Source organism: Mixophyes fleayi, chromosome 7, assembly GCF_038048845.1.
Source record: "Mixophyes fleayi isolate aMixFle1 chromosome 7, aMixFle1.hap1, whole genome shotgun sequence".
NCBI lineage: Eukaryota > Metazoa > Chordata > Amphibia > Anura > Limnodynastidae > Mixophyes > Mixophyes fleayi.
Window position 1 is genome coordinate 24265634 of NC_134408.1, and position 26171 is coordinate 24291804.

Consider the following 26171-nt stretch of genomic DNA (forward strand, 5'->3'; position numbering starts at 1 on the left):
ATTTCTGTGGATAAACAGCAGCATATTCCAGCGGCGGAAGGGTTAATGAACGCAGGCAGGAGACACATTGACAGAGCAACATTACATTCCCATGGGAGAAAGAGCGATGGAAACAACTGCCCCCACCCGGAATGTCTCTGGGCCTGGTGGTATAAACAACGCTGGCACACGGCTATTTTTATATAAAGACAACAGTACTTTTATTGAACAGGAACTATAGATGTCGGGAGGGACAATCAACACCCTGAGAACAACAACATTTCAAAACCTATTACCTGGCCCATTGTATACTTATCACACCCCAGTGTTTTGTTTTTAGGACCCCTCAGAAAGCAGGATCTGCATCTGTTTCAGGGGCCACAGAGAAGCATTAAACTTGATACAAGTCACTGTGATCCGACGTCTCCCAGTTCATCAATTCCGCACTGTGGAACCACAAGCTGATCTCCCGTTCCGCTACCTCCACCGAATCACTGGCATGGATGACGTTCCTGCAGAAACAATACAGGGTTTGTGCACCATACTGGTCCTCCCATAGGCCCTTCCACCAACTATTAGATAATCACCTGCTGATGTGGACACTAAAGTCTCCTCGCACAGTACCAGGCTTGGCCAAAGAAGAGTCCGTTTCTCCAACCATAAACCGGGAAGATCGTACCACGTTGTGACCCTCCCAGACCTGAAACAGAGAAGATTATACAATTCCATCCATCATACCCGCGGAATCACATGACCTCATCAAAACAGAGAATTCACATGACCTCAATGTAAATGGCTGTCTGATATTAGCATATTAAAAATGGGTACAGTGAACAAGTGAAGCACAAAATAAGTCAATAACAACAAAATAAAAGCATTCTAGATGCTACATCGGATAATAAAAATTTACTTTGGAAGGGAAATTCCCCTTTCTGTAACATTGCATTCAATACTATTACTGAAAAGTAATGTTAACTTTTAAATTTATTACTACTTTAAAACACGAAATAGTGGCAGATAGTAATTGCTCAGTGTACTGCACTAGAATAGACTACAAGCCAAACTGTTCCACACACAAGCAGCAGAAGATCCATTACTGGCACAGCAGTCATTTAACCATTTCAACTCCTCAAAAAAAAAAAAAGGAAAAAAAAGAGCTCTATTCATTAAACAAGGGAAGTTGCATTTAGACATATATGTCCATTCTAACTCGCACCTCTTAAGCCATATTAATTAAATATATGACGAGTATAAGAGTATTGGAGATGAGGCAAGACATTAGGCCCTGTCTTGTAGGTCAGCATGGCTGTACAACTAGCCCCTGACTTGTGTGCTTACTTACCATGGCTACCACAGGTCCAGACGTCATATAACGTATGAGCGCAGGATAGAAAGGTTTTCTCCTTAGATCATGGTAATGTTCAGCCAGAATCCCCTCTGAGCCCTGAGCAGAAAGTTAGACCGTCAGATGCAGGAGGAGGGAGTTTATGGGGATCATGCAGGGAACAGGCAGAGGTGCATTACTAAAGTACAAATTGCATTGGTAAGTTTGGCATCATGCCCACTTATTTTAACTCCAATATTATAACAAAGTACATCCATCATTGAACTGCCAGAAAAATATTTTGTGCAGTCACACTGCTGTTTGAGCAATCAAGGTCATTTTGACCCCGTGGAGTGCTATAGTGTGATATTTTTGTATATGAGAGGGGGAGGAAATTAAATAAATGGCATGTCTACATTGGAATGTACCCTATAGTAAGACACACTCACAGATTAGACTTGCACAAAGAACATCACTTCTATCCTTTTACCCTCTGTAAATGCTTCGTTAACCAAACAGTAAGACCTTGTAGGTAATCATGTAGACTTAATTAGCATAACAGCCTTGGAGCCCGTAGACACAAAGTCGTTGGTGCTCTAAGCCAAGCTCCATCTACACCAGTGTTGGCTAACCTGTGACACTCCAGTTGTTGTGAAACTACAAGTCCCAGCATACCCTTCCAGCAATAAGCTGCTATATATTAGCAAAGCATGCTGGAACTTGTAGTTTCACAACACCTGGAGTGTCACAGGTTAGCCAACACTGATCTAGACCATTTTTACATAGAATACAATGCTGCATTGCTTATGTCACAGACCCTAGTAGTGGAATTACCTGCATATTTAACCCTCATCAACTTTTACCCACTCGATAGAGGACCTCAGTGTCATTTAAGTTGGACATGTCTGAGTCCAGATACTTCCCCTCTATCAAAGAACATCATAAAGTTTATTTTGCTATATGCACCAGTCTTGCTCAGAGGCTGCAAATGAAAGTGTTGAACAGTTCAATGCATGGAAACTTTTACACATAGGTTTTTTTTTAATGCTGCATTCTATTCATATACCTCTAGGTTATAGTAGATGAATCCCAGTTTCAGCCTGTGAGTCCCTATAAACAACTGGTATAGTGCTATAATTAAAGAACAATTGGTGAATCATACACACTGTCTGGACAGGATATGTTACTCCCAGTACATCCAGGGTGAGAAGGTTCATATGTAACTGCTGTACATTATACTGCATACTACATAGACTTGCATTGGTACCTGCAGCATTTTAATGCCCACTAGTTTAAAGCCACGTTGTTCAAAACGTTTGATAATTTCTCCCACCAGCCTCCGCTGTACCCCATCTGGCTTCACGGCAATCAGCGTTCTCTCCCGCATGTCAGGAGCCACTATGGTGAAGAAAGGAGATAGTGGTTACACTAAGCACATTAATAAGTCTGGGAAGGGGTTAGGATTATATTAATATAACACATGACTGCTGTTTATACATGTATAAATCTTTGTAAATAATATATGCATAACCAATGGCTTCTCATGTCATCACTTCGGTGTTCATTAGAAACTTGTGTATTATAGGACATAACGCACCCCTACTGTAAGTTATATAGATATTAGAAGACACCCTTTCTGTGACCTGTATTAAACCATAATACAGGTCACATAATAATATTGCGCTATTCTATAGATACAGAACTCCTTGCAACAACTACTATCCATATAATCTACAGCAGGGAAGAGTATTAAGCCACATAGGAAATATCATCATCAATTTATATAGCGCTACTAATTCCGTGGCGCTGTACAGAGAACTCATTCACATCAGTCCCTGCCCCACTAGAGCTTACACTCTAAATTACCTAATATAGACACACACTCACACACAGACAGACAGAGAGGGAGACAGACAGAGAGGGAGAGACTAGGGTCAATTTTGATAGCAGCCAATTAACCTACCAGTATGTTTTTGGAGTGTGGGAGGAAACCGGAGCACCCGGAGGAAACTCACGCAAACAGGGGGAGAACATATAAACTCCACACAGATAAGGCCATGGTCAGGAATCGAAATCATGACCCCAGTGCTGCGAGGCAGAAGTGCTAATCACTAGGCCACTGTGCTGAAATCACAGGAGATGAAACTAGGAAGCATAGTTCCAATATCTGCAGGTGATCACACATCCAGTTTTGTAGGAGATGGGGCGTTAATGTCATGAAGCAGCAAACAGATTATGACAATATAATAAAATTTCTGGAAGACCCCCATGTAAACACAAAACACAGGATCTGCAGCTGAAGAGGGCCCCTGGATGTGCCGCTTTCCTGGTCCAGACCAATTAAAAGCTTTTTAGCAGATATCTTAAATCAGGCCTGGCCAACCTGCGCCGTTGCAGGTATTGTGAAACTACAAGTCCCAGCATACCCTGCCAGCTATCGGCTGTCAAAGCATGCTGGGACTTGTGGTTTTATGTGCGTGGTTTGGTAAATTTTAAAATTTGATTATAGACTTCAGCAGGGAAGAGGCTGATATGACTGAATAAAATGTCAGTGTACAGCACTGTGTAATATGCTGGAGCCAGAGAACGGATACATTATATTAATAATGTCACCAGACAGCTATTGATTCTCCAACAGATAAGGAATCTAATAACCTCCTATCCAGTTTAGTTGTAGCTATGACAGGAAACATGCAGCAAGGAAAGAAATTGGATCCAGGGAATCTGTGATCATCCAATAGTTCACTCCTTGAAGTGTGGGAATTAACACATGATGCACTGTCTGGGGCACAGGGCATCAAGCGCCAGGAGCTGGGAATTACGTAGAGATACAGGAGCTGGCACGGGATCCTGGGAAAAGAAAGGCAGCAGAACAATTCGAGACATTGTCTGTAGTCTGCACAAATACAGGACGCAGAGTGAGCAGGAGAGAGAATTACATAGAAGGAGATCTGCCCAGATCATCATATGGTTCTACAAGTTTATAAATAAAATTAAAAATACTCCCTCCAAATTTTTTAAAAAAAACTAAAAAAAAGTTATTCGCTTCCATTAAACCCTCTGGAATGTAAGCGATGGACAGACAACATTAAAGAGACTTTTTCTTGGAGGAAGGGGCTCTTCCAGACACCGGATGGTGGTAGGGGGAAGGGTGTGTATTTATGTATAGGGGGAGGAGGAAAGAGTGAAGAAAGGAGAGTTTGAGAAGTGGACACATACAAAAAACGCTGCAAATATCATTATATACCAGACAGAACTGAGCAATATTCTATACACACTGCTGTATTACAGACCAGCTATCACAGCACACTGCCTAAAATCAACTAGGTTCACTGTATGGGGCTATAATAGAATCATGGCATTTTCAATTCTGTCTTGTACTTTCCAATAAGACAGTACTATAGAAAGGATATTTTAATAATCAATATCTGAATAAATAGTTCTTATGTCTTCAATTTAGTGTGCATTATAAGGAATAGAGCACCTTAATGTTTACATGGGCTGCATATATCAGAGAGATATTTGCTGAAAACTCACAAATGCAACTCCTATAGGTCAGAGATGTTTGTAATAACTCTTCTTAGATGTGTATCTCACTCACTGAAGATTAATCGCTCTCCCTGCGTTCACAGCAGGTCTCACTCTGCCAGCAATTAGGAGGTTTCATTCATAATTGGTTTGAGAGGCTCTGCCCAATCAGCTGCTACTAATTACCAGTAATGAACAAGGAGCCTGCGGGGCTCCGCTAATGAATGACTTGCAGTGTGTGTGTGTACTACACACATGATAGATGAGCAGGGGGGGAGAAAGGCATCCATCTGCCAGTCTGAGCTTTGGCAGGCCATGGATGACCCTGCAGTGGGCACCTCACTATGAGTGCCCACAGCATATAGTGTCTTTCTGGGGACCTGTTAACTCGTTCATGCACTAAAGTATGTGTAGTAGGTGGGTCATGCAGAAGAGGTAGACTATGCTTTACTTGTATACAGGGATGAGAATTATATATATATATATATATATATATATATATATTATTTTTGCATAACATCTATAGTAAATGTATACTGCACAATAGATAAATAACAGCAATGCACAAAGTGAAGTTTACACTGCACACATGCTAGCCAGGCTGCAAGTGACCAGCACTGGCAGTGAACTCCTTCTGCAGTTTATATAAAGTTTCCCTCTATAAAGCTGTGCCCAGCAGTGCCCCCCTCACCCACTCACCAGAGCTGTAGAGCAGGCATGGTGCCCTGGCTGAATGCTTGGCTGTCCCTCCACTCAGCAGTCTCCGGAGGATGAAGTTCATTGTGGCCGGGAGAACAGACTCTTCACCCCCTCCGGATGATCCTCTCTCAGCCAACGGGGCGGGGCTTAATAAGAAGACGTTACCGCCCACTACTGGGGAGATTTGTTGGCCAGGTGGACACGCCCATAAACCCAGACACATCTTTAAGATCACGCCCACTACTTATAGATAGTAGACATATATATATATATATATATATATATATATATATATATATATATATATATATATATATATATATATATGGATGTGGTCTTTTAATTGCTTTCACATGACAATTGTTTTTGCTGTGCTCCAGATCACTGGACATATATTAGTGTACTGAATGCAGTATAGAGCTCTACAGCTTTAAAAAAAATAATAATAATAATTTCGTTTACCATGTATATCACAGCACACCTTCTGCCTAAAATGGAAATGTAATATTTGTGTGCAGGACATGGTAACAAAGGATATACTTACTGCGGAATAAAATTATAGGTACTTGGTAATTATATGGGTGCCACTTGAAAAGTGAATATCTGTCCTCCTGTCAGTTTGGTTATTGCTGTGTAACTATCAGTCCATCCCACAATGCCATGTCAATAAAGTGCTGGGACTTGCAGTTCTCCAAATCAGCTGGGAAAGGTCACATCATGTTGCCTACATAATATTCTGCACAGGCACTGTGCCCTGCTAAGCAAGAAAACCAATTTTACATTTACATGTTAAAGAGGTAAACAGTGGATGTGTAGGCGTTGCCTTAATCTTAATTATTAATGCCAAATGTGTGTTTTTATTACATTTTAAGGTTGTGTAGGGTAATGCCGCTTCAGCATTTAGTACTAACACATATATATGTCTAATGCATATTTTTTTTTTACCATAGTCAAGAGAGGAATTGTGTTACTAAACAGGAGCGGGATGTGTTTCTAAAGAAGTAAGGGGAGATGTGTTACAAGGAGGAGGTGGAGGGCAAGAAATGTTCTGCTACAGGGATGAGGGAGTGTTATTATAGAGGTGGGGGATGTGTTATAGAGAGGTGAGGGGGGGTTATTACAGAGGTGGGGAAATGTGTTACTACAGGAACAGGGCCGTAACTAGGGCTATACGACAGGGGCGACCGCCCAGGGCGCAACGCTGAAGGGGGAATATTTTAGGTACATTTGGTTAAAATTGAGGGCTAGGGGGGCGGCATTTGTCTTTCTCGCCCCAGGCGCTAGAATTCTAAGTTTGGTGGTGGACCTCTGCTTTGTGGCGTTGCAACACTTCTGTTGCCATGGGGACTCTTTACCAATGTTGAGAGGTTGGTATAACTGAGCTATGGCTTAACTGCAAACAGGTTCCTCCTGTACTAAATTCTATGAATTTTACAGGTTTAAACAAGCGTGACCCTTTCAAATGAGTATTCTCTCCCTTCAAACCAAAAGAGGTTGTGCACCCCTGATGTTATGAAGGATGCTAAGAAGAATATACTGTGTATAGAATGGAGGAAAATAGCAAATACTCGTTGCTCTATTAAAGTGAATACTTAGTATGCGTGTCATGGAGAAAATAAAATTACTTGGTGTACTGTATGTAGACCAGCACAGTACCTTGCATGGCATTGTTCACATTACAGCATACAACTTTCAAAATCTCTCACCGGGAGATCCCGGGGGAGAAGTCATGTGACAGGGGGTAGGAGGGGGCGTGGTGACGTTGTCGCGTCACCATAGCCCCGCCCCACTATAAAATGCTGAAATTCATGGCATTGAATAGCGGGCGTGGGACTTAATGACACGATTAAGACCCACCCCTGTCATTCAATGCTGTGAATTTCAGCGAATCCGGAAGGTTTGCCTACTCTTCCGGGAGTTCAGGTGGACTTCCTGAAATTCGGGAGCCTCCCGGGAGAGTAGACAAGTATGCATTACAGGAGAAATTAAATTATTAGCATGTGCAGTACACAGGTCTGACAATAGGGAATTTGGGCCCTAGAGCAGAAACTTTTTGCGGCTCCCTGCCATGTACGCCTCCCTGAGTACATCCCCTACTCCCACTGAGTGTAATGTTAAACCAAAAGCATTGTCCAGGGTGATTCCTTGGGGTAAATGTATAAAGCTGAAGTTTCCAGCGGGTTTGAAATAGTGGAGATGTTGCCTATAGCAACCAATCAGATTCTAGTTATCATTTATATAGTACAATCTCGAAAATGATAGCTAGAATCTGATTGGTTGCTATAGGCAACATCTCATGTAAGGTAATAATGGTTGTGTAAATAATAGTGTAACAGTGACCTCAACGCAACACCCGCAGCCACACTGGAACAACAACAATACTGCAACACATAACACTACTAACTCCCACTGAGCACTAATAATTGTTTAGGATGGCTTTCCTTGTGTGTTGCAGTCACCCATAGTCCCTGTAGTTCATCGTTTCAGTTTCTAGACTGTTTCTTTGCTTGGTTCGGACACTTGTCCTTTGAAAAACCCAGACTCTTTATGGGCAGTGGCAGGCTGGACTGGCGGGCAGGGGGGCATCTGTAACCCGGGCTGGTCCAATAGAGGGCTACCTTAGGTTGGGTCACTGGGCCACATGCATTATTTTCCTTTAAAATAGGCTCCTGTGTCGAGTTTTGCTAAAATTTGCCTTCCCTCTCCTGATTACGGGCAATGGCAACAAACCCCATGGATGACTCACATTCCCCCTGTGCTTCAAAATTAGTCTCCTTAACTTCCATTTTTGGACTTACCCGGTTGACTGGATTGCCCACACATTAAATTGGCATTTTAATCTTATCTTCACCTGCCTTTGTTCTATTTAAAAATGTATACTCATCCTTCACCAATTTTTTATTATACAACATTTTAACTCCATTTAATTGCCCTTCTCTAAAACTAATTTCACATACATCTAAATAACATCAATGCCTCACTGCCACATTAAATTCTATATCTTTTTCCTTGCTTATCCTAATCCTGTTCACAAATCACTATAACTAAACACTTAATTCTGCTTTAGGCCAACTAGCACCTACTACTTCGAAGCTCCCGGCATTGTCAGTGGCAATCTTGGGACACCAAACCCATTGTTGTGTGGATCCTCTGCAATGCCAACTACAGATGACAGATGGCAGTGCACCATCAACAATGACAAAGTAAATTTTCCCAGCTCCGAGCTCTAGAGGGACCAGAACCTCAAGCCTCAATCTTCAGTCAACACTTTGCAACATGTAAGGATCTGTGGCAATACCAGCTACAGATGGCAGTGTACCCTTCAACACCTACAACTGCACCTTCTTTATCAATTACTGCAATCAGCACTTTGCTAAAAATCAAATCAATTAAGACTAAGATACCTCACCTGTATTCAGGGGCTCACTCAAGGAGCTTGGCTTGGCTGCGTGAGGAGCGCAGGTCGCAGTTCTTCAAGCTAGTTAACAGTGCAGCGGGAGAGAACAGAAATGGTCGTACAGTCCGGGTCGGATGGCAAATGATAGCGCAGTACATGAGGGTGATCCAGAGGGAAGGTCAGAAGCGAGCCAGAGGTTGGAATCCAGATAACAACAGAGCCAAATCAGAGGACATAGAGTGGTCAGGAACAAGCCAGGAATCAGGAACCAATAGACAATAATAGGAGCAAGGGAGCAGGATAATGCACGCTGGAGTAGGTGAAACCAATACTCTGGCACAGACAGATGGGAGGAGGTGCCAGATAAACCCTAACATGGCCCTTGATTGGTAGAGAATGATTTTGGCGATCAGATGCACCTGACCGCCGCCAAGCCGAGAACAGAAGCATCCCATTGCCTAGGAACGGGACACGGGCCATCTGCGCATGAGCGCATGCGAAACCGGAAGTTGTGACGCACTGGGCCACGAGAGGCAGGCGTCCATCCCCGGCACATATGCACAATGCGGGAATGGCACCTGACAGATTCTGGAAGCAATGGGGAGCCAGTGAAGGGATTTACAGTGTAAGGCAGATGAGGAGCGGCGGGAGAGGAAGATTAATCTAGCTGCAACATTCACAATGGATTGTAGAGGGGATGGGGAAGGTCAGTGAGGAGGAGGTTACAGTAGTCACAGCGTCAAATAATGAGCGAGTGGAGCAGGGTTTTAATTAGTTCCTGAGTGAGAAAGGGGCTTATTTAGCATTGTTGTGGAGGAGGAGGTGACAAGCCTGTAAGAGGTGCTGTATGTGAAGGGTGAAGCTGAGGGTGGCACCAAGGCAGCATGCTGGGGAACAGGAGAGAGTGAAGTTTTTGACTGTGAGGGAGAATTAGGGAGGGGTAGTGACATTAGCGGAGGGAAAGATTATGATCTCATATTTGAACATGTTTAGTTTGAGGAAGTGTTGGATCATCCAGGTGAAGATGGCAGAGAAGCAATTGGACATGTAGGATAGTAAAGTGGTTGAGAGGAGAGTATAAAAGATAGATTTAGTTGTCATCTGCCTAGAGATGATAATGGAGGCTGAAGGAGCAGGGGCAACTTGGTGGGGTCTTGTTACCCAGTAACCCCCTTTGTCTAATAATGGAACATCTCAGTTAGTAGGTATATTAAGTTAACTATATAATATTGTATGCAGCCTAGCAAATATTTCCATGAGGACCTGCATATTTTTTCATGAACAATGGCCTCAACAAAATGGCCACCTTCACTTTTATCTCTAGTGTATTATTTTTACAGTTTTGTATCTAGTGCTCTAGAGTTTGTCTGAAATAGAAAATACAGTAAGTAAATTACTATGTTATCATCTGCAGTCTCCTGATGTGCAGCACTGGGTAAGCAACTTTAATACTAAGTTTAATAGTTTTTATTGTAATTGGGTGTGAGAGGAGAATAATATTAATTTCGTAGAGTAGTATTACTGTGGTTAGATGGTCAGATTTATTTAAAGCAGTGTTTACATTAATGTACAGCTTACTTTATGCCTCCTTTTTTTTTATGTAACATTTTATTTCATTTATGTACATTTTACTGTTCTACTTGTAGTTTTCATATCAGACTATAACACTACTGCCTAATTTTTGTTTTATATGTAAATCTGAATTGTTTTGTTATGCTTTATGTACAGACTCTGCACAGTACTGCTTCTCTGTATGTTATATTCATGCTGTACATATGGATACTGCACATTACTACTTCACTTTCTGCAATTGTTCTGCTGTACATTTGGACACTGCACAGTACCACTACTCTTTATGTCATTTTCATGTTGTACATTTGGACTAGGGGCAGATTGGTCATAGACCTTACTGGGAACTTTCCCGGTAGGCCGATGACCTAATGAGGCCGACTGTTTTTTTTATTCCGTTTCATTTTTTATTTTGAACAAGGCCTTCAGGTGGCTGCGGATCTCCTGTCCCCCTCCCCCTTGTGAGCGGGCTAGACCACAAGAACTGGATATCATGGGACGCGCACTATATGACAGGCATAGCCGGATTAAGGGGGGGGGGGCACAGTGCCCCCTGTGCCCTCCAAACCACCCTGGGCTATTATTTGAATGTGGGGGTAAGTTTGGGATGAATGAGGTCTATTTATTAAATGGAATTTTAATTATTTAATGCCAGTAATATTTGCGGGAAATCGGTATATTTATTATGTGTAAATGCTATTAATTTATTTTGGGTGGGACGTAGGCTAGTAATTTAATGGTGGACTGCAGGTTGGAGCTAATTATTTAATGGTGAGTTCTATTAATTTATTTGTGGAGTTATGGTAGTGCTATTTAATTTAATAGTAGAGCCTATTGATTTAAGATGAGGTGATGGGACCTGTAATTTAATGGTGGGGTGGTTTGGGGCTATTAATTGAATGTGGGGCTGAGTTTGGGAAGAGGGCTATTTATTAAATATGAATATGAATTATTTAATGCCGGCATGGTCGTGGGAAATGGTTAAATTCATTAAATGTAAATGCTGTTAATTTATTGCTGGGGCTGTTTGGAGGGAGGGATATATTTAGTTTTATTTATTAAATGTGAATGCTAGCATTTTAATGTTGGGGCTGGAGGGAAGCCTATTTATTAAATGTGGGTGCTTTTGATCTACCACCGGAGCTTGTTGGAGTTTTCTAAATTTCATGTACTCATTTTTTTTTCCAAATAGGGCCCCCAGCATTCCAGGATCCAGACAAGCGGCAACTGATCAAGAGACACTAGCAACCACAGGTAGGGAAAGCAACAAGAACAGGTAGGAGAGAGCAGGGGCGGGTCTAGGAAATTGCTATACCCGGGGCGATTTAGGGGGGGGCGATTTAGGTCCCGCCCCCTTTCCGACATGTAAGGCTGACGGCGGCTGCAGACTATGTGCAGGTCCGCTCGGCAGTGACAGTGTGCTGCCCGCCTGCTCTGATTGTGTTTAAAACACAATCAGAGCAGTCGGGCAGCACATGGACACTGCCGAGCGGACCTGCACAGTGTGCAGCTGTCGGCAGCAAGCCCCTGCTAGGGGGGGCAATTGCCCCGATCGCCCCCTTCCTGGATCCGCCACTGGGAGAGAGCAGGACAGTCTGCCAACTGTGTTTTTCTATATTGGCAGTTCCTCTGCACCATGTTATTAAATAAACATGAATATGTATATTGTGATGACATTCTCTGATACTGGGTTGCTACTGCTAAATTTGGTTGCTCATTTTGTCCTACTTTCTATGTATTAGTGTACCCATCACTCGTACACAGAGGAGGCAGCCATTATGTGGGTGAACCAATAAATATAACTCCCAACTATGTCCCAATTTCAGCGGGACAGTCCTGATTTAGGGCTCTGTTCCATGAGTGGGAATGTTGGGACAACGGTGGTATGCAATGGGCAGTCTAGCAATATTCAGCCCTCTGATGGCATGATCAACTTTGTACTAATCCCGCCTCTTTTTGTGTTTGCCCTGCCTACACTTGATTTGGTCCCACCCACATGAGGCCACTTCTAGATTTTTTTCCAGGGTCACTTTATGTTCCCAATCTGCCCCTGATTTGGACACTGCACAGTACCACTTCTCTTTATGTCAGTTTCCAAAGCCCGGTGGTGGCCATGTTTTGTTTTGTTTTGTTTTTAAATTGAAGTTAAACTTAAAATATTAGAATAATTTGGGATTACCTGTGTTTCATAAAAAAATTCTGATCAGGGTCAAATTTCCAAAAAAACGGGAATAAAACCGGCAAGTGGAAACAGTGGAGTAAACGCCTCTTAGTAGCTGCTTCTGCACCAGTTATTAGGTTACGTCTTACACTCTGTCACTCAACCAAACTTCTTATGTACAGTCAAACAATTTAACTACAAAAAAAAGTGTTTGTTGCAGCAAGTTTGTTTTTGTTTTGTTTTTGCTTTGTTCCAAAATCAAACATTTGGAAATCCCCCTCTAGAAATCCTGCGTATGAGTTCATAGAGAGAGGAGGTGTAGATTGAGAACATGTACCCCTACCCCTTATTGCAAGTGTTTTATACGTAAGGCTTATAAAATAGTATAGGAAGAATAGGTAGAAATAGAGTTTGTCATTTTATTAAAGATGAATAAACAATTATATTTTGTGAGTTCTTGTTTAAAGGAGCGTATGTTGTTTATTTATAGATAGACGCTGTGGGAAACAAGATCCTGAAAACACAAAGCTCTGTTTCAAGTTGCGTTGGGAAAGTCTGTGGGCACATGATGGAACCCAGTTACCTAGAAAGATGCTAAATTGCGTTCTTATCCTCGTTGTGCCACATTTTTGTAGGAAGTCTCATATCAGTTTGGAGAAGAGTGCGAGATGTTGTTCAGTGTCCAAAGTGTGGTATGTACTATCCAACTTCACCAGCAGATGTCCTTACTTTACATAAATGACATGTACAGTTCACTCAGAAAGGTGATACTGTACTACTTTGTATGCAGTGAAAGAATAGAACGAAAAAATTAGATATAATGGAGCCTTTAGGGCAGGTCTGTCCAACCTGCGGCCCTCCAGGTGTTGTGAAACTACAAGCCCTAGCATGCTTTGCTGGTAGACAACCAGTTGATAGCTGGAAGGGCATGCTGGGACTTGTAGTTTCACAACATCTGGAGGGCCGCAGGTTGGACAGGCCTGCTTTAGGGGTTAGTCTTTTTCTACTATTTTTTTACCTTTTGTTTTTTGGTGCCATAAAGTCATTTGTGTTTTTCGGCAAACAAATGGATTAGTATCATGTTAATCCCTGGTGAGAAACTAGGATAGAGGTTACAGGTCATTCAGCATGGACACATTGAGAATAATCTACAGGAAGAATTACATATTCAAATGAAGAGAGAAGGGAAATCCATGAAAGCTGTTGTTCAATTTTTGTTGTTGTCGATAATATATATGTTTGTTAGAAATCTTCATAAACCCACAAAGCAGAGAGTGATGGGAATGAGAGACTCGACAGGGAAGTAGTAACAGATAGGAATGGTTATGCTCCAGACAAACTAATATCTCTCATGTGACTAATGACATTATTGCTATGACTAATGACATTATTTCATGTAACCGTAGTAATTTCATAATGGGAACTGTACAAGAAAATTGCATTTATTGCAAAAAGATATTGGTACCAAATATATATATATATAATTCTGAGAAGTTATTTTACCTGCAATTGTTGCCTTTTTTCTCTTTTCTTTTAAGAATTATGTTGGTCCCTAAAAAATGGCTTCCCACTGATATTTGTAGGGCACAGAATAAATCCATTAACTCCATCCCGTGAAATAACTTGGTCTTCTAATGCTAAAGTGTAAATATAGACTGTGTTAAGCTCAAACCATGGTCATTATTAGGATAGCTAAGAGCCTGATGATACGAACCGTGTCCCAGCCCCCCACTGTGCGGTGAGGTCATCATGCACTTGCCCCATGGACCTCTCCTCTGGGTAAGAGTGGACAGTGTGCATTGGATGTATTATAAAATATATTTTTCAATATATTTCAGCTATTTGTTGGCAGATATTAAAAGGCACATCACAAATATGGTTAGGTAATGTAATTATTATTATTTAATGGGAAGGAAGCCTATTTATTAAATGTGGGTGCTTTTGATTTAACACCGGAGCTTTTTAGTGTTTTATAAATTTCATATACTCATTTTTTTTCCAAATAGGGCCCCCAGCATTCCAGGATCCAGACAAGCGGCAAATGATCAAGAGACACCAGCAACCACAGGTAGGGAAAGCAACAAGAACAGGTAGGAGGAGAGCAGGACAGCCTGCTAACTGTATTTTTCTATATTGGCAGTTCCTCTGCAACATGTTATTAAATAAACATGAATATGTATATTGTGATGACATTTTCTGTTACTGGGTTGCTACTGCTAAATTTGGTTGCTCATTTTGTCCTACTTTCTATGTATTAGTGTACCCATCACTCGTACACAGAGGAGGCAGCAATTATGTGGGTGAACCAATAAATATAACTCCCAACTATGTCCCAATTTCATCGGGACAGTCCTGATTTAGGGCTCTGTCCCATGAGTGGGAATGTTGGGACAACGGTGGTATGCAATGGGCAGTCTAGCAATATTCAGCCCTCTGATGGCATGATCAACTTTGTACTAATCCCGCCTCTTTTTGTGTTTGCCCTGCCTACACTTGATTTGGTCCCGCCCACATGAGGCCACTTCCAGATTTTTTTTCCAGGGCCACTTTATGTTCCCAATCTGCCCCTGATTTGGACACTTCACAGTACCACTTCTCTTTATGTCAGTTTCCAAAGTCCGGCGGTGGCCATGCTTTGTTTTGTTTCATTTTTAAATTGAAGTTAAACTTAAAATATTAGAATAATTTGGAATTACCTGTGTTTCATAAAAAAAATCCTGATCAAATTTCCAGAAAACCGGGAATAAAACCGGAAAGTGGAAGCAGTGGACTAAACACCTCTCAGTATCTGCTTCTGCACCAGTTATTAGGTTACGTCTTACACTCTGTCACTCAACAAAACTTCTTATGTACAGTCAAACAATTTAACTACAAAAAAAAGTGTCTGTTTCCGGTTTGTTGCAGCAAGTTTGTTTTTGTTTTGTTTTTGCTTTGTTCCAAACTCAAACATTTGGAAATCGCCCTCTAGAAATCCTGCCTACGAGTTCATCGAGAGAGGAGGTGTAGATTGAGAAGCTGTACCCCTACCCCTTATTGCAAGTGTTTTATACAATATAGAATAGGAAGAATGGGTAGAAACAGTGTCATTTTATTAAAGATGAATAAACAATTATATTTTGTGAGTTCTTGTTTAAAGGAGCGTATGTTGTTTATTTATAGATAGACGCTGTGGGAAACAAGATCCTGAAAACACAAAGCTCTGTTTCAAGTTGCGTTGGGAAAGTCTGTGGGCACATGATGGGACCCAGTTACCTAGGAAGGTGGTAAATTGCGTTCTTATCCTCGTTGTGCCACATTTTTGTAGGAAGTCTCATATAAGTTTGGAGAAGAGTGTGAGATGTTGTTCAGTGTCCAAAGTGCGGTATGTACTATCCAACTTCACCAGCAGATGTCCTTACTTTACATAAATGACATGTACAGTTCAATCAGAAAGGCGATACTGTACTACTTTGTAAGCAGTGAAAGAATAGAATGAAAAAATTAGATATAATGGGGCCTTTAGGGGTTAGTCTTTTTCTACTATTTTTTTACCTTTTGTTTTTTTGGTGCCATAAAGTCATTTGTGTTTTTCAGCAAACAAATGGATTGGTATCATGTTAATCCCTGGTGAGAAACTAGGATGGAGGTTACAGGTCATTCAGCATGGACACATTGAGAATAATCTACAGAAAGAATTATATATTCAAATGAAGAGAGAAGGGAAATCCATGAAAGCTGTTGTTCAATTTTTGTTGTTGTCGATAATATTTATGTTTGTTAGAAATCTTCATAAACCCACAAATTAAATAGAGATGGGAACGAGAGACTGGACAGGAAAGTAGTAACAGCTAGGAATGGTTATGCTCCAGACAAACTAATATCTCTCATGTGACTAATGACATTATTGCTATGACTAATGACATTATTTCATGTAACCGTAGTGATTTCATAATGGGAACTGTAGAAGAAAATTGCATTTATTGCAAAAAGATATTGGTACCAAATATACATACATATAATTCTGAGAAGTTATTTTACCTGCAATTGTTGCCTTTTGTCTCTTTTCTTTTAAGAATGATGTTGGTCCCTAAAGAAATGGCTTCCTACTGATATCTGTAGAGCACAAAATAAAACCATTAACTCCATCCCATGAAATAACTTGGTCTTCTAATGCTAAAGTGTAAATATAGACTGTGTTATGCTCAAACCATGGTCATTATTAGGATAGCTAAGAGCCTGATGATACGAACCGTGTCCCAGCCCCCCACTGTGCGGTGAGGTCATCATGCACTTGCCCCGTGGACTTCTCCTCTGGGTACAAGTGAACAGTGTGCATTGGATGTATTAGGAAATATATTTTTTAATATATTTCAGCTATTTGTTGGCAGATAGTAAAAGGCACATCACATATATGGTTAGGTAAGGTAATCTAGAACTGGACATTGTTTGGCGTGTTTTAATAGCTAAAACATTTTCATATCCAAAGCATTAAAAGACTTATTTATCAAATACTTGCCAGAATCTTATAAATTGTTTAATGTTCAAAAAAACTAGAGGTACAGACACAAAATGTGAAATGATATAGATTGTAAAAGATGAGGATGGGCATGATGTCATGCCCTGGAGGAGGATCCCCATGAATGCAATTATCTGCTGGGGACTCTGGAATACCCAGCACAGCAGCACTTATAGATAGCAGTCATTAATTCGGCTGCCAGAATGCCGACAAAGCTTTGAGCAACGTAAAAATAGTGATTATATAATGTAATCTGGGCAGCAGGTCCGCCCATTGCCACTTTAAAGCAGGTAATCTTACTCTGCCCATTACAACTGATGTCATTTCTTGCTGGAGAGATTTCTCAAAGTCGCATTTTACATTTGACATCAATTAAGTGTGGAGGAATTACTGCATGTCTGTTATGTGGAAAGTCTATACTTACTGCTTGTCGCCCTTATAGTAATCGCTATTTTTACACCACTCAAAGCTTTGTTGGCATTCTGGCAGCCGCAAATGCCTACCCCACCCAGAAGCAGCCTCTATGTATATGTCACTCCTGCTGCTGCGATAGTTATGGGTCAGACTGATGTTTCTTCAGCTGGAGCCTGACTGGCTGCACACCTATGTACCAGGTAACATACTACACGCCAGAGGCTTGTGATCCAAGGGAAAACATGGTACCAGAGATGCCTACACACTGATCCAAAGTAACAGCTTTCTTCAAGGGACATTTGTACAAGAGTTCCCTCACCAAATCCAATATCACTAATGGAAGGAAGAATGTTCTTTGGAAGCATCCCCTGGAGCCATTGAGAGATGGGAGAGCTGTCAGATTTAGCTGGTTTCATGTAGTATGATGTTATTGGTATGGAGCAGTTCCTAAGACAGGTCAGCATACCTCTGCATGGGGTATTCCATGAGGGGCGGTCACAGAGGAACCAGGGGTACAAGCCCAAGATAAGGAGGAAGGGCCTGTGGAGGCCCAATAGGAAACACCAGGGCCATCACATAAGGAGATGGAAGAGGAGGGACTAGTCAAATCTGATACTCAGGAGCAGGGCCGTAACTAGGGCTGCGCATCAGGGGCGACCGCCCAGGGCGCAACGCTGAAGGGGAGCGCAATTTAGGAATATTTTAGGTGCATTTGGTTAAAATGGAGGGCTAGGGGGGCGGCATTCGTCTTTCTCGCCCCAGGCACTAGAATTCTAAGATACAGCTCTGCTCAGGAGGAACCGGGCCCATCTCTGTCCATAGAGAAGGATGTGCGACAGCTAGAGGACCTGGACGAGGAGACACTTGAGACTAAGAGTAAGGTGGTGGAAGGTAAGAATATGATTTTAATGATCTCTTTGCTAACCAGATTATTTAGTGTAGGCATAACAATGACTCCATGTTGACCAAGGTAAATAATGACGTAAGTGTTATTTCACCTAGCATTTTGGTGTTAGCAATAATTGCAGTGTTTTTTTTCACAAGATTAAACCTTTTGTGCCACACAAAAGTCTGGACAAATGAGAAATGTGTGTTAGACAACGCACTGTAAGCAAGTATAACTCCTAGGACATTCTGAAAAAAGATGTAATTTTTAAATATATATATTTGCTTCTTCTACAGAACTGTTGGTGAAGGATTACTCACAGAAGCCCAAAGGCATCGACAATGGTTATACTTGGAGGGGCTGCAGTAGGGAATAGCCATGGTACAAACATCCATCTATAATCTCAACAAGTATTTGGGCCTTTACAACAATATAAATTACAGAATGAAACATTCTAATTAGATATTTTGTTACAGTTCGGTACATGAAAAACAAAACAGCAAAATAAGATGTATTTTTGGTTTCATATAATAAAAAAACATTGAACAATGCATTGATTATTTACACATACTACAATTATATGAATTTTATATGGTTTTTTTTGCCTGAAAAGTGTAATCCTATGGATACAATTATGTTATCAGTAGTATTAATATTAGTAGTAAATAATCTAGTGACAGCATAGCCTGTAGAGCTGAACAAATGTGTTCAAACACAGTAATAACATAGTTAGACAAAGCTGAAAGAGTGTTTTAAATAATTTGTCTCGAATCCTGCAGGAACCAGTAGTACAAGCTTTGCTCAAAGCTTAGACAAAAGGAGAAAGAGCGAGGAGAGATCCAAGGGTCCATTCAGTTTACGTGGAACAACTTGACGGCAAGCATGCTTCCCCCATGAGGGAAGTTGAAGGACAAGACCAAGACGAAAATGATGAAACACTTTGACATGGGATCTTCTTCAACCATTGTCCCAAGCAGCATTTGTCATTTGGACAGTGATAACGAATGTGAGAAAGAACCAAAGTTCAAAGCAACAACTTTCTTTAAGGGACATTTGTGCAAGAGCTCCCTCACCAAATCCAATAACCCTTATGCGGTGGGGAAGACCCCTGGCTCTTCAGAATGGAAGGAGGAATGTTCTTTCAAACTGTCCACTAAAGCCATTGAGGAGGTAGAACTGTCATCTTAAGCTGATTGTTATGCACCGTGCTCTTATTGTCATTGACCAGTTTCTAGGACAGGTCAGCCTACCTCTGCATGGGGTATTCCTAGAGGGGGGTCACAGAGAAACCAATGGTAATAGCTTCTCTCAAAGCCTGGAACAAAGGCGAAAGAGAGATGCAAGTGTCCAGGAAACAACCTGACAGTCAGAATGTTTGACTTTTCCATCAAAGACAAACTTCAAGCATCATTCAAGAAGCTATATTTGAAGATGAAATCAAAGAAACACTTTGACATGGAGTCTTCTTCAGCCATTTTCCTAAGCAGCGTTGCTCTTTTTGGACAGTGATGTCAAGGATGAGAAAAAGGCCTCCTCAGAGCCCTGGAATACCATGTCCCTGAGAGTACAAGTCCATCTATTGTAGTGGAGCGAGATGATGGTGAAAACTATACTGTGCAAATGGGCACACTTTCTGAGCCAGGAGATTTAGAGAAGCATACTATGCCTACTGCGTTAACAGAATATGGGGGCTAGGACAGCAATGTTATAAATATATCTACTGTAAGCTCCTGGTTCATAAGAAATGTCACAAGCTTATTAGCATTAAGTGTGAGCGACATAAAGTAGTAGAACCAGTCATACCTATAAAACCGTCAAACATGCTTCCACCTCTACAGCCAGAAGCAGCTTTCAGGAGTTATAATAAAATAGACCAGGAACAGGAAGAGAAAGAGGCTCAGAATATCAGGGGCAGCAATAAGCTCCAGCCTGGGCTTGCAGGATGTTGTCCTACACAGAGTTACAGGAAAGGTCCTGGTGGTGCAAAAGACAGAACACATCTATACAATGGGGGTGGTCCAAAAATAGTTTATGATTAAGAGGATATTGACTGGGTTCAAGCAGAGAAGCATGTGTTTGAGCAAGCATCAAACCACCCTGTCCTTGGGGGACTGCACTCTTGCTCCAAACAGTAAGTAGACTGTTCTTTGTTATTGAATATGTAAATGGTGGAGATCTGAGGTTTCACATGCACCGTTAAAGGTTTTATTCTGCAGAAATCAGTCTGGCATTAAACTACCTCTGCAAGCAAGGTATTAAAACTGTCTGACTATGACATGTGAGAGGAAGGGTTACAGCCTGGAGATACCACTACCACGTTCTATAGCACACCGCATTACATTGCTCCTGAAACCTTGTGAAGCAAAGATTATGGATTCATTGTGGACTGGTGGACACTGAGTGTCTTGATATGAGAGATGATGGCTGGATGGCCGCCATTTGATATGGGAAGTTCAGCCAATCCAGACCAAACACAGGATTTCCTTTTAAAAGTCATTCTGAAAAAAAAAACAGATTCATAGAGAAAGAGGTTAGAAACATCAGGGCAAGCAATGAGGCGCCCTGCAGACTGGAAAAGTTATTCTGGATTAAAACAGATTCATAGAGAAAGAGGCTAGGAACATCAGGGGCATCAACAAGGCTGTGAAAGTAGCAAGTGTGTTAAAAAGGTTAAAAAGCTTTCTCAACAAGGAACCAAAGGATTGTCTTTCATAATGTTGGCTGGGACCTTATGGAGCAAAAGCAAGAGGTTCCTCCCTTTAAGCCAACATATGTGGAGAATTTGTGGAGGTTTGGAGAATTTTGATATGAAGTTTACAAATGAGCCTGTTCAGCTCACACTTGATGATGAGGACGTAATAAGGAAGATTGACCAGTCTGAATTTCAGGATTTTGAAGACATCAGTCCACTCTTGATGTCTTCTGAGGAACGTGTATGATGAATAGGACAGCTCCTGGGCCTCTTTCTACACAAAGGCCACTGCTAGAAGGCCATCCTTGGAAAGCACAACTTATCATTCAGCTATGCTCTACTAAACATCATTGAATTTACACCTGCAGGTCACTTATAATGGGATGTATTTAACTAATTTGATAAAGTTTGCTGGGAGCAGATGAAACGCGTCAGCAGCTGTATATTTGTCCGTAATCCTTGTGTAGATCTACAGGATTGCTTGGTATCGTTAATTGCCTTCATAGGAACTCTAAATTGAGGAACTTTATTTTCAAAGACATTGTTTTTGTCCGGACATCCATTCTTGGTGCGCACCTACTCATGTGAGTCTCCTTATTGAATTTTACCCGGAGAGTCGTGAACGGTAAGTACAGGCAGGTTTGACTGAGGTACTGTATATATCTATCTATCTTGCTGTAGTCGGACTAATTTAGCGACTTATTTCTTTGGATACTCACCTGCTTACTATCCTCATATTTTCAATGGGACTTTTCTATTTTATTAAGTTGGGACATTGTTTCCCTAATGACTCCTTGTGATCCTACTTTCAGATCATAAACAAGTGGATTCTATGTAATGTGTTGATCTTACATTTTCCCATGATATATGGTTGACAATAATCTCAATTTCTATCTATTTTATATACAAATTTACTTTTATTATTTTATATTTTAATTTTATGTTGTGGTTTGTCGTTTAGAGGGGAGAAAAGGAAGTGGAGCCCTCTGACCACAGCCCCTGGCCCCAGAAAGTTCTAACAGGTGACTAATATACACTGAGCCTTTTACCACCATTCTTTGGGAGGTTTCAGGCACTGTGCCAACTTTAAACAGAGCACTCTCCCCTTTATACCATTTTAATTACCATGAATAATCAGAAATATTGGAGTGCAGAAAGGTTGTGAAGAAATCCTAGTGTAATGAAACGCGTCAAGCTGATAAGTTAGGCTGTATTGTGGTGCCCTGGAACAGTCATGTTTAATGCATCCAAATATAACCTGCAATGAACAGTGAGTGTGACAACTTATGGTACAAAAGGACTGCCGTAAACAGCACAGTGGAATAACAAGAGTATCAGTGAAATAATACACCAACAGCGGTATTTACAACTACAGTGTGACCAGTGAGTTATATCATTGGACGGTACTGGTGAGCTCCTTTAGTGAACTGGACTAGTGCCCTCCCTTAGTGGAATGGGCCGGTATTCTCCCTTAGTGGACTGGACCGGTGCGCTCCTTTAGTAGACTGGACTGCTGAGCTCCCTTAATGGAATGAACCGGTATGCTCCCTTAGTGGACTGGACCAGTAAGCTACCTTAGTGGACTGGACTGGTGCGCTCCCTTAGTGGACTGGACTGGTGCGCTCCCTTAGTAGACTGGACTGCTGAGCTCCCTTACTGGAATGGACTGCATGCTCCCTTAGTGGACTGGACTGCTGAGCTCCCTTACTGGAATGGACTGCATGCTCCCTTAGTGGACTGGACTGCTGAGCTTCTTTAATGGAATGGACCATATGCTCCCTTAGTGGACTGGACCAGTGAGCTACCTTACTGGACTGGACTGGTGCGCTCCCTTAGTAGACTGGACTGCTGAGCTCCCTTACTGGAATGGTCTGCATGCTCCCTTAGTGGACTGGACTGCTGAGCTTCTTTAATGGAATGGACCATATGCTCCCTTAGTGGACTGGACCAGTGAGCTACCTTACTGGACTGGAGCGCTCCTTTAGTGTACTGGACTGGTGCGCTCCCTAATTGGAATGGACTTGTATGCTCCCTTAGTGGACTGGTCCAGTGAGCTACCTTAGTGGACTGGGCTGGCATTTAAAATTGCAGCTGTACTTATTGGACCAGGAGCAAATTTTCATATGATGCATCTCTACAAAATTTGGGATCTATATTCCAAAAAACTGTTTTGTTAATTTTCATCACAATTGCTGATTAAAGCAATCTATTGAACAGACTGGCATAAGCTTTATCTGGCATATATCCTTTTAATACAGCGTGTGTTTAAAATAATATTATTTTGTCACTATTGTGAATTTATGTGTTCAGTCTGTTTGAGAATATTATTTTTAAAAATATTTTTCATTGTATTTGTTTATTAATTTCCAATAAATAATATATTTTCAATTCAGACAGACTGGTCCATGATTTTATTTACTGTGGATAATCCAGTTGAAAGGAGTTTCAGACCCCCTGTAGTCAGCAGCATCAACCATTTATTTTATAATATTTGTATATTTATGCAGCTGTATTAGATACAGCAAACATAACTTGTTTGCAACAGAAATCGGGGGGAAAGAGGGGATGCAACAGAAATCATGGGGGGAGTGCCACAGAAACTGGGAGGAGGGTGGAAGGGGAGCATGCTGCAGAAAACTTGCACTTTTGCTGTAATTTACGTATTTGTTGCCGTTTGCCTTTGCATTTATGTTACCTGTGTAAGTTGTTAAGTTTTTATTTTTTTCTGAAATCTAACATTTGGAGCCTCCCCTCTGTGTTGTGTTTGCTCCTGGGCAGCCGTGAAGGCTGGACCGCATTTTGCATCAGACATCAGTGCATCTGGGCTGCCGTCTTACCAGCCAGCCAGGAGGAGCTAAGGGTTATTTTTTTTAGTTTACAAATGTCAAGTGTGTGAGGGGATGGGAAGTGAGTATTGGGGGGGGGGGGGTGTAATAGGCTGGGGATAATATCTCTCTTCCATCCACAGCGGGGGCGATATCTCTCTCCTGTGCTCTGCGGGAGTGATATCTCTCTCCTGTGCTCTGCGGGGGTAATATCTCTCTCCCGTGCTCTGCGGGGGTAATATCTCTATTCCATGCTCTGCGGGGGTAATATCTTTCTCCCGTGCTCTGCGGGGGTAATATCTTTCTCCCGTGCTCTGCGGGGGTAATATCTCTCTCCCGTGCTCTGCGGGGGTAATATCTCTCTCCCATGCTCGGCGGGGGTAATATCTTTCTCCCGTGCTCGGCGGGGGTAATATCTTTCTCCCGTGCTCTGCGGGGGTAGTATCTCTCTCCCGTGCTCTGCGGGGGTGATATCTCTCTCCCATGCTCTGCGGGGGTAATATCTCTCTCACGTGCTCTGCGGGGGTAATATCTCTCTCCCATGCTCTGCGGGGGTAGTATCTCTCTCCCATGCTCTGCGGGGGTAATATCTCTCTCCCATGCTCTGCGGGGGTAGTATCTCTCTCCCATGCTCTGCGGGGGTAATATCTCTCTCCCATGCTCTGCGGGGGTAATATCTCTCTCCCGTGCTCTGCGGGGGTGATATCTCTCTCCCATGCTCTGCGGGGGTGATATCTCTCTCCCATGCTCTGCGGGGGTGATATCTCTCTCCCGTGCTCTGCGGGGGTGATATCTCTCTCCCGTGCTCTGTGGAGGTGATATCTCTCTCCCGTGCTCTGCGGGGGTAATATCTCTCTCCCATGCTCTGCGGGGGTGATATCTCTCTCCCATGCTCTGCGGGGGTGATATCTCCTGTGCTCTGCGGGAATAATATCTCTCTCCCGTGCTCTGTGGAGGTGATATCTCTCTCCCGTGCTCTGCGGGGGTAATATTTCTCTCCCATGCTCTGCGGGGGTGATATCTCTCTCCCATGCTCTGCGGGGGTGATATCTCTCTCCCGTGCTCTGCGGGAATAATATCTCTCTCCCGTGCTCTGCGGGGGTAATATCTCTCTCCCGTGCTCTGCAGGAATAATATCTCTCTCCCGTGCTCTGTGGAGGTGATATCTCTCTCCCATGCTCTGCGGGGGTGATATCTCTCTCCCGTGCTCTGCGGGAATAATATCTCTCTCCCGTGCTCTGCGGGAATAATATCTCTCTCCCGTGCTCTGCGGGGGTGATATCTCTCTCCCGTGCTCTGTGGAGGTGATAGGGCACTGGATCAATGGGATCTCTCACAGTCTGTTCACAGACCACTGTACAAATTGGAAGGGCGCAGGGTGAAAGATTCCGTACCGTCAGTCCATGCGCTGTATAGCGCTAATGGTTCGCCCAGCGGTGCATCTGTGTATACGGACTTTAATTCTATCTAAAGCTGACCATTCATCACTCTATAACGCAATACCTTTGAGTTGGACCAAAAACGATATTTTACTGATGATTTCATTGTCATCTCTGTGCAGATATATTTCTGTTTTTACACGGAAAGTGTGTTGGAGAATCAGGCGATTATTTATATTGTTTAATTATCCTAATCCCAGACGTTCTGGTTGAAAAGCCATCTACTGACACTGCAGATTTTTCTCATATTGGAGTTTGGATTGAAGGAACCATTTGCTCTATATATACATATATTTGTTTCCTTAACTTTGAACCCTGTAGGAATCATTATTATACAGTTATTTCTATTATTGATCTACATATCTATTGTTCAGAGTACTGCCTCATTCTGATTTACTGTTTATTGTGGAGGGATATTTACAATATTGCTATTCTGCTTTATATTTCTTATTTTTATTAAATTTTGTATTTTAATAAATTTGTCATATATCCATTTATGTTTATGTTCATGAACTCACATTTTTATCTACACTTTTTGTGGCCTTTCCTGCATTCAGCGCTGTTTATAGTGTTTGACTCTGCCTGTGTGCTGCTCCTGTCTATCATTATGTTACTTTCTGAGGTAAATGACCCCAGAAATCTGCCCCATGTCACCAGTACTATGTCTATGTTGTTGTACTATGGCCCCTAGTGGCAGCAGGCCATGGACCAGCTCCCCCATTATAAGGGGGGTCCCAGGACCTCCTCCCCTCTGTCCTGGGTC

The 26171-nt window shown here is 42.0% G+C and overlaps 1 protein-coding gene and 1 pseudogene across 2 annotated transcripts; one reads left to right on the top strand and one right to left on the bottom strand.

Moving 5' to 3' along the window:
- Positions 1 to 175: 175 nt before the first annotated feature.
- NME4 (NME/NM23 nucleoside diphosphate kinase 4) lies at positions 176 to 26162 on the bottom strand. Of its 2 annotated transcripts, none has more exons than XM_075181478.1 (5): positions 25927 to 26162; positions 2571 to 2701; positions 1322 to 1423; positions 567 to 679; positions 176 to 491 (listed from the first exon to the last, which is right to left on the bottom strand). In XM_075181478.1, exons 2-5 carry the CDS (start codon positions 2688 to 2690, stop codon positions 371 to 373), a joined length of 456 nt encoding a protein of 151 aa, XP_075037579.1. In that variant the 5' UTR covers positions 2691 to 2701; positions 25927 to 26162; the 3' UTR covers positions 176 to 370. The 2 variants fall into 2 exon arrangements, with proteins under 2 accessions (XP_075037579.1, XP_075037578.1); XM_075181477.1 differs by lacking the exon at positions 25927 to 26162 and adding an exon at positions 5531 to 5693.
- Positions 19380 to 21293, top strand: LOC142098483 (protein kinase C iota type pseudogene; annotated as a pseudogene).
- Positions 26163 to 26171: the final 9 nt, after the last annotated feature.

Excerpts from the sequence above, each read along its gene's own strand:
- NME4 (XM_075181477.1), bottom strand. The coding sequence starts at position 5,612 with ATGAACTTCATCCTCCGGAGACTGCTGAGTGGAGGGACAGCCAAGCAT. Across the intron at positions 2,702-5,530 it reads ATGCCTGCTCTACAGCTCTG|TGGCTCCTGACATGCGGGAG; the intron begins GTGAGTGGGTGA and ends TCTTCACCATAG. Across the intron at positions 492-566 it reads TTTAGTGTCCACATCAGCAG|GAACGTCATCCATGCCAGTG; the intron begins GTGATTATCTAA and ends TTGTTTCTGCAG.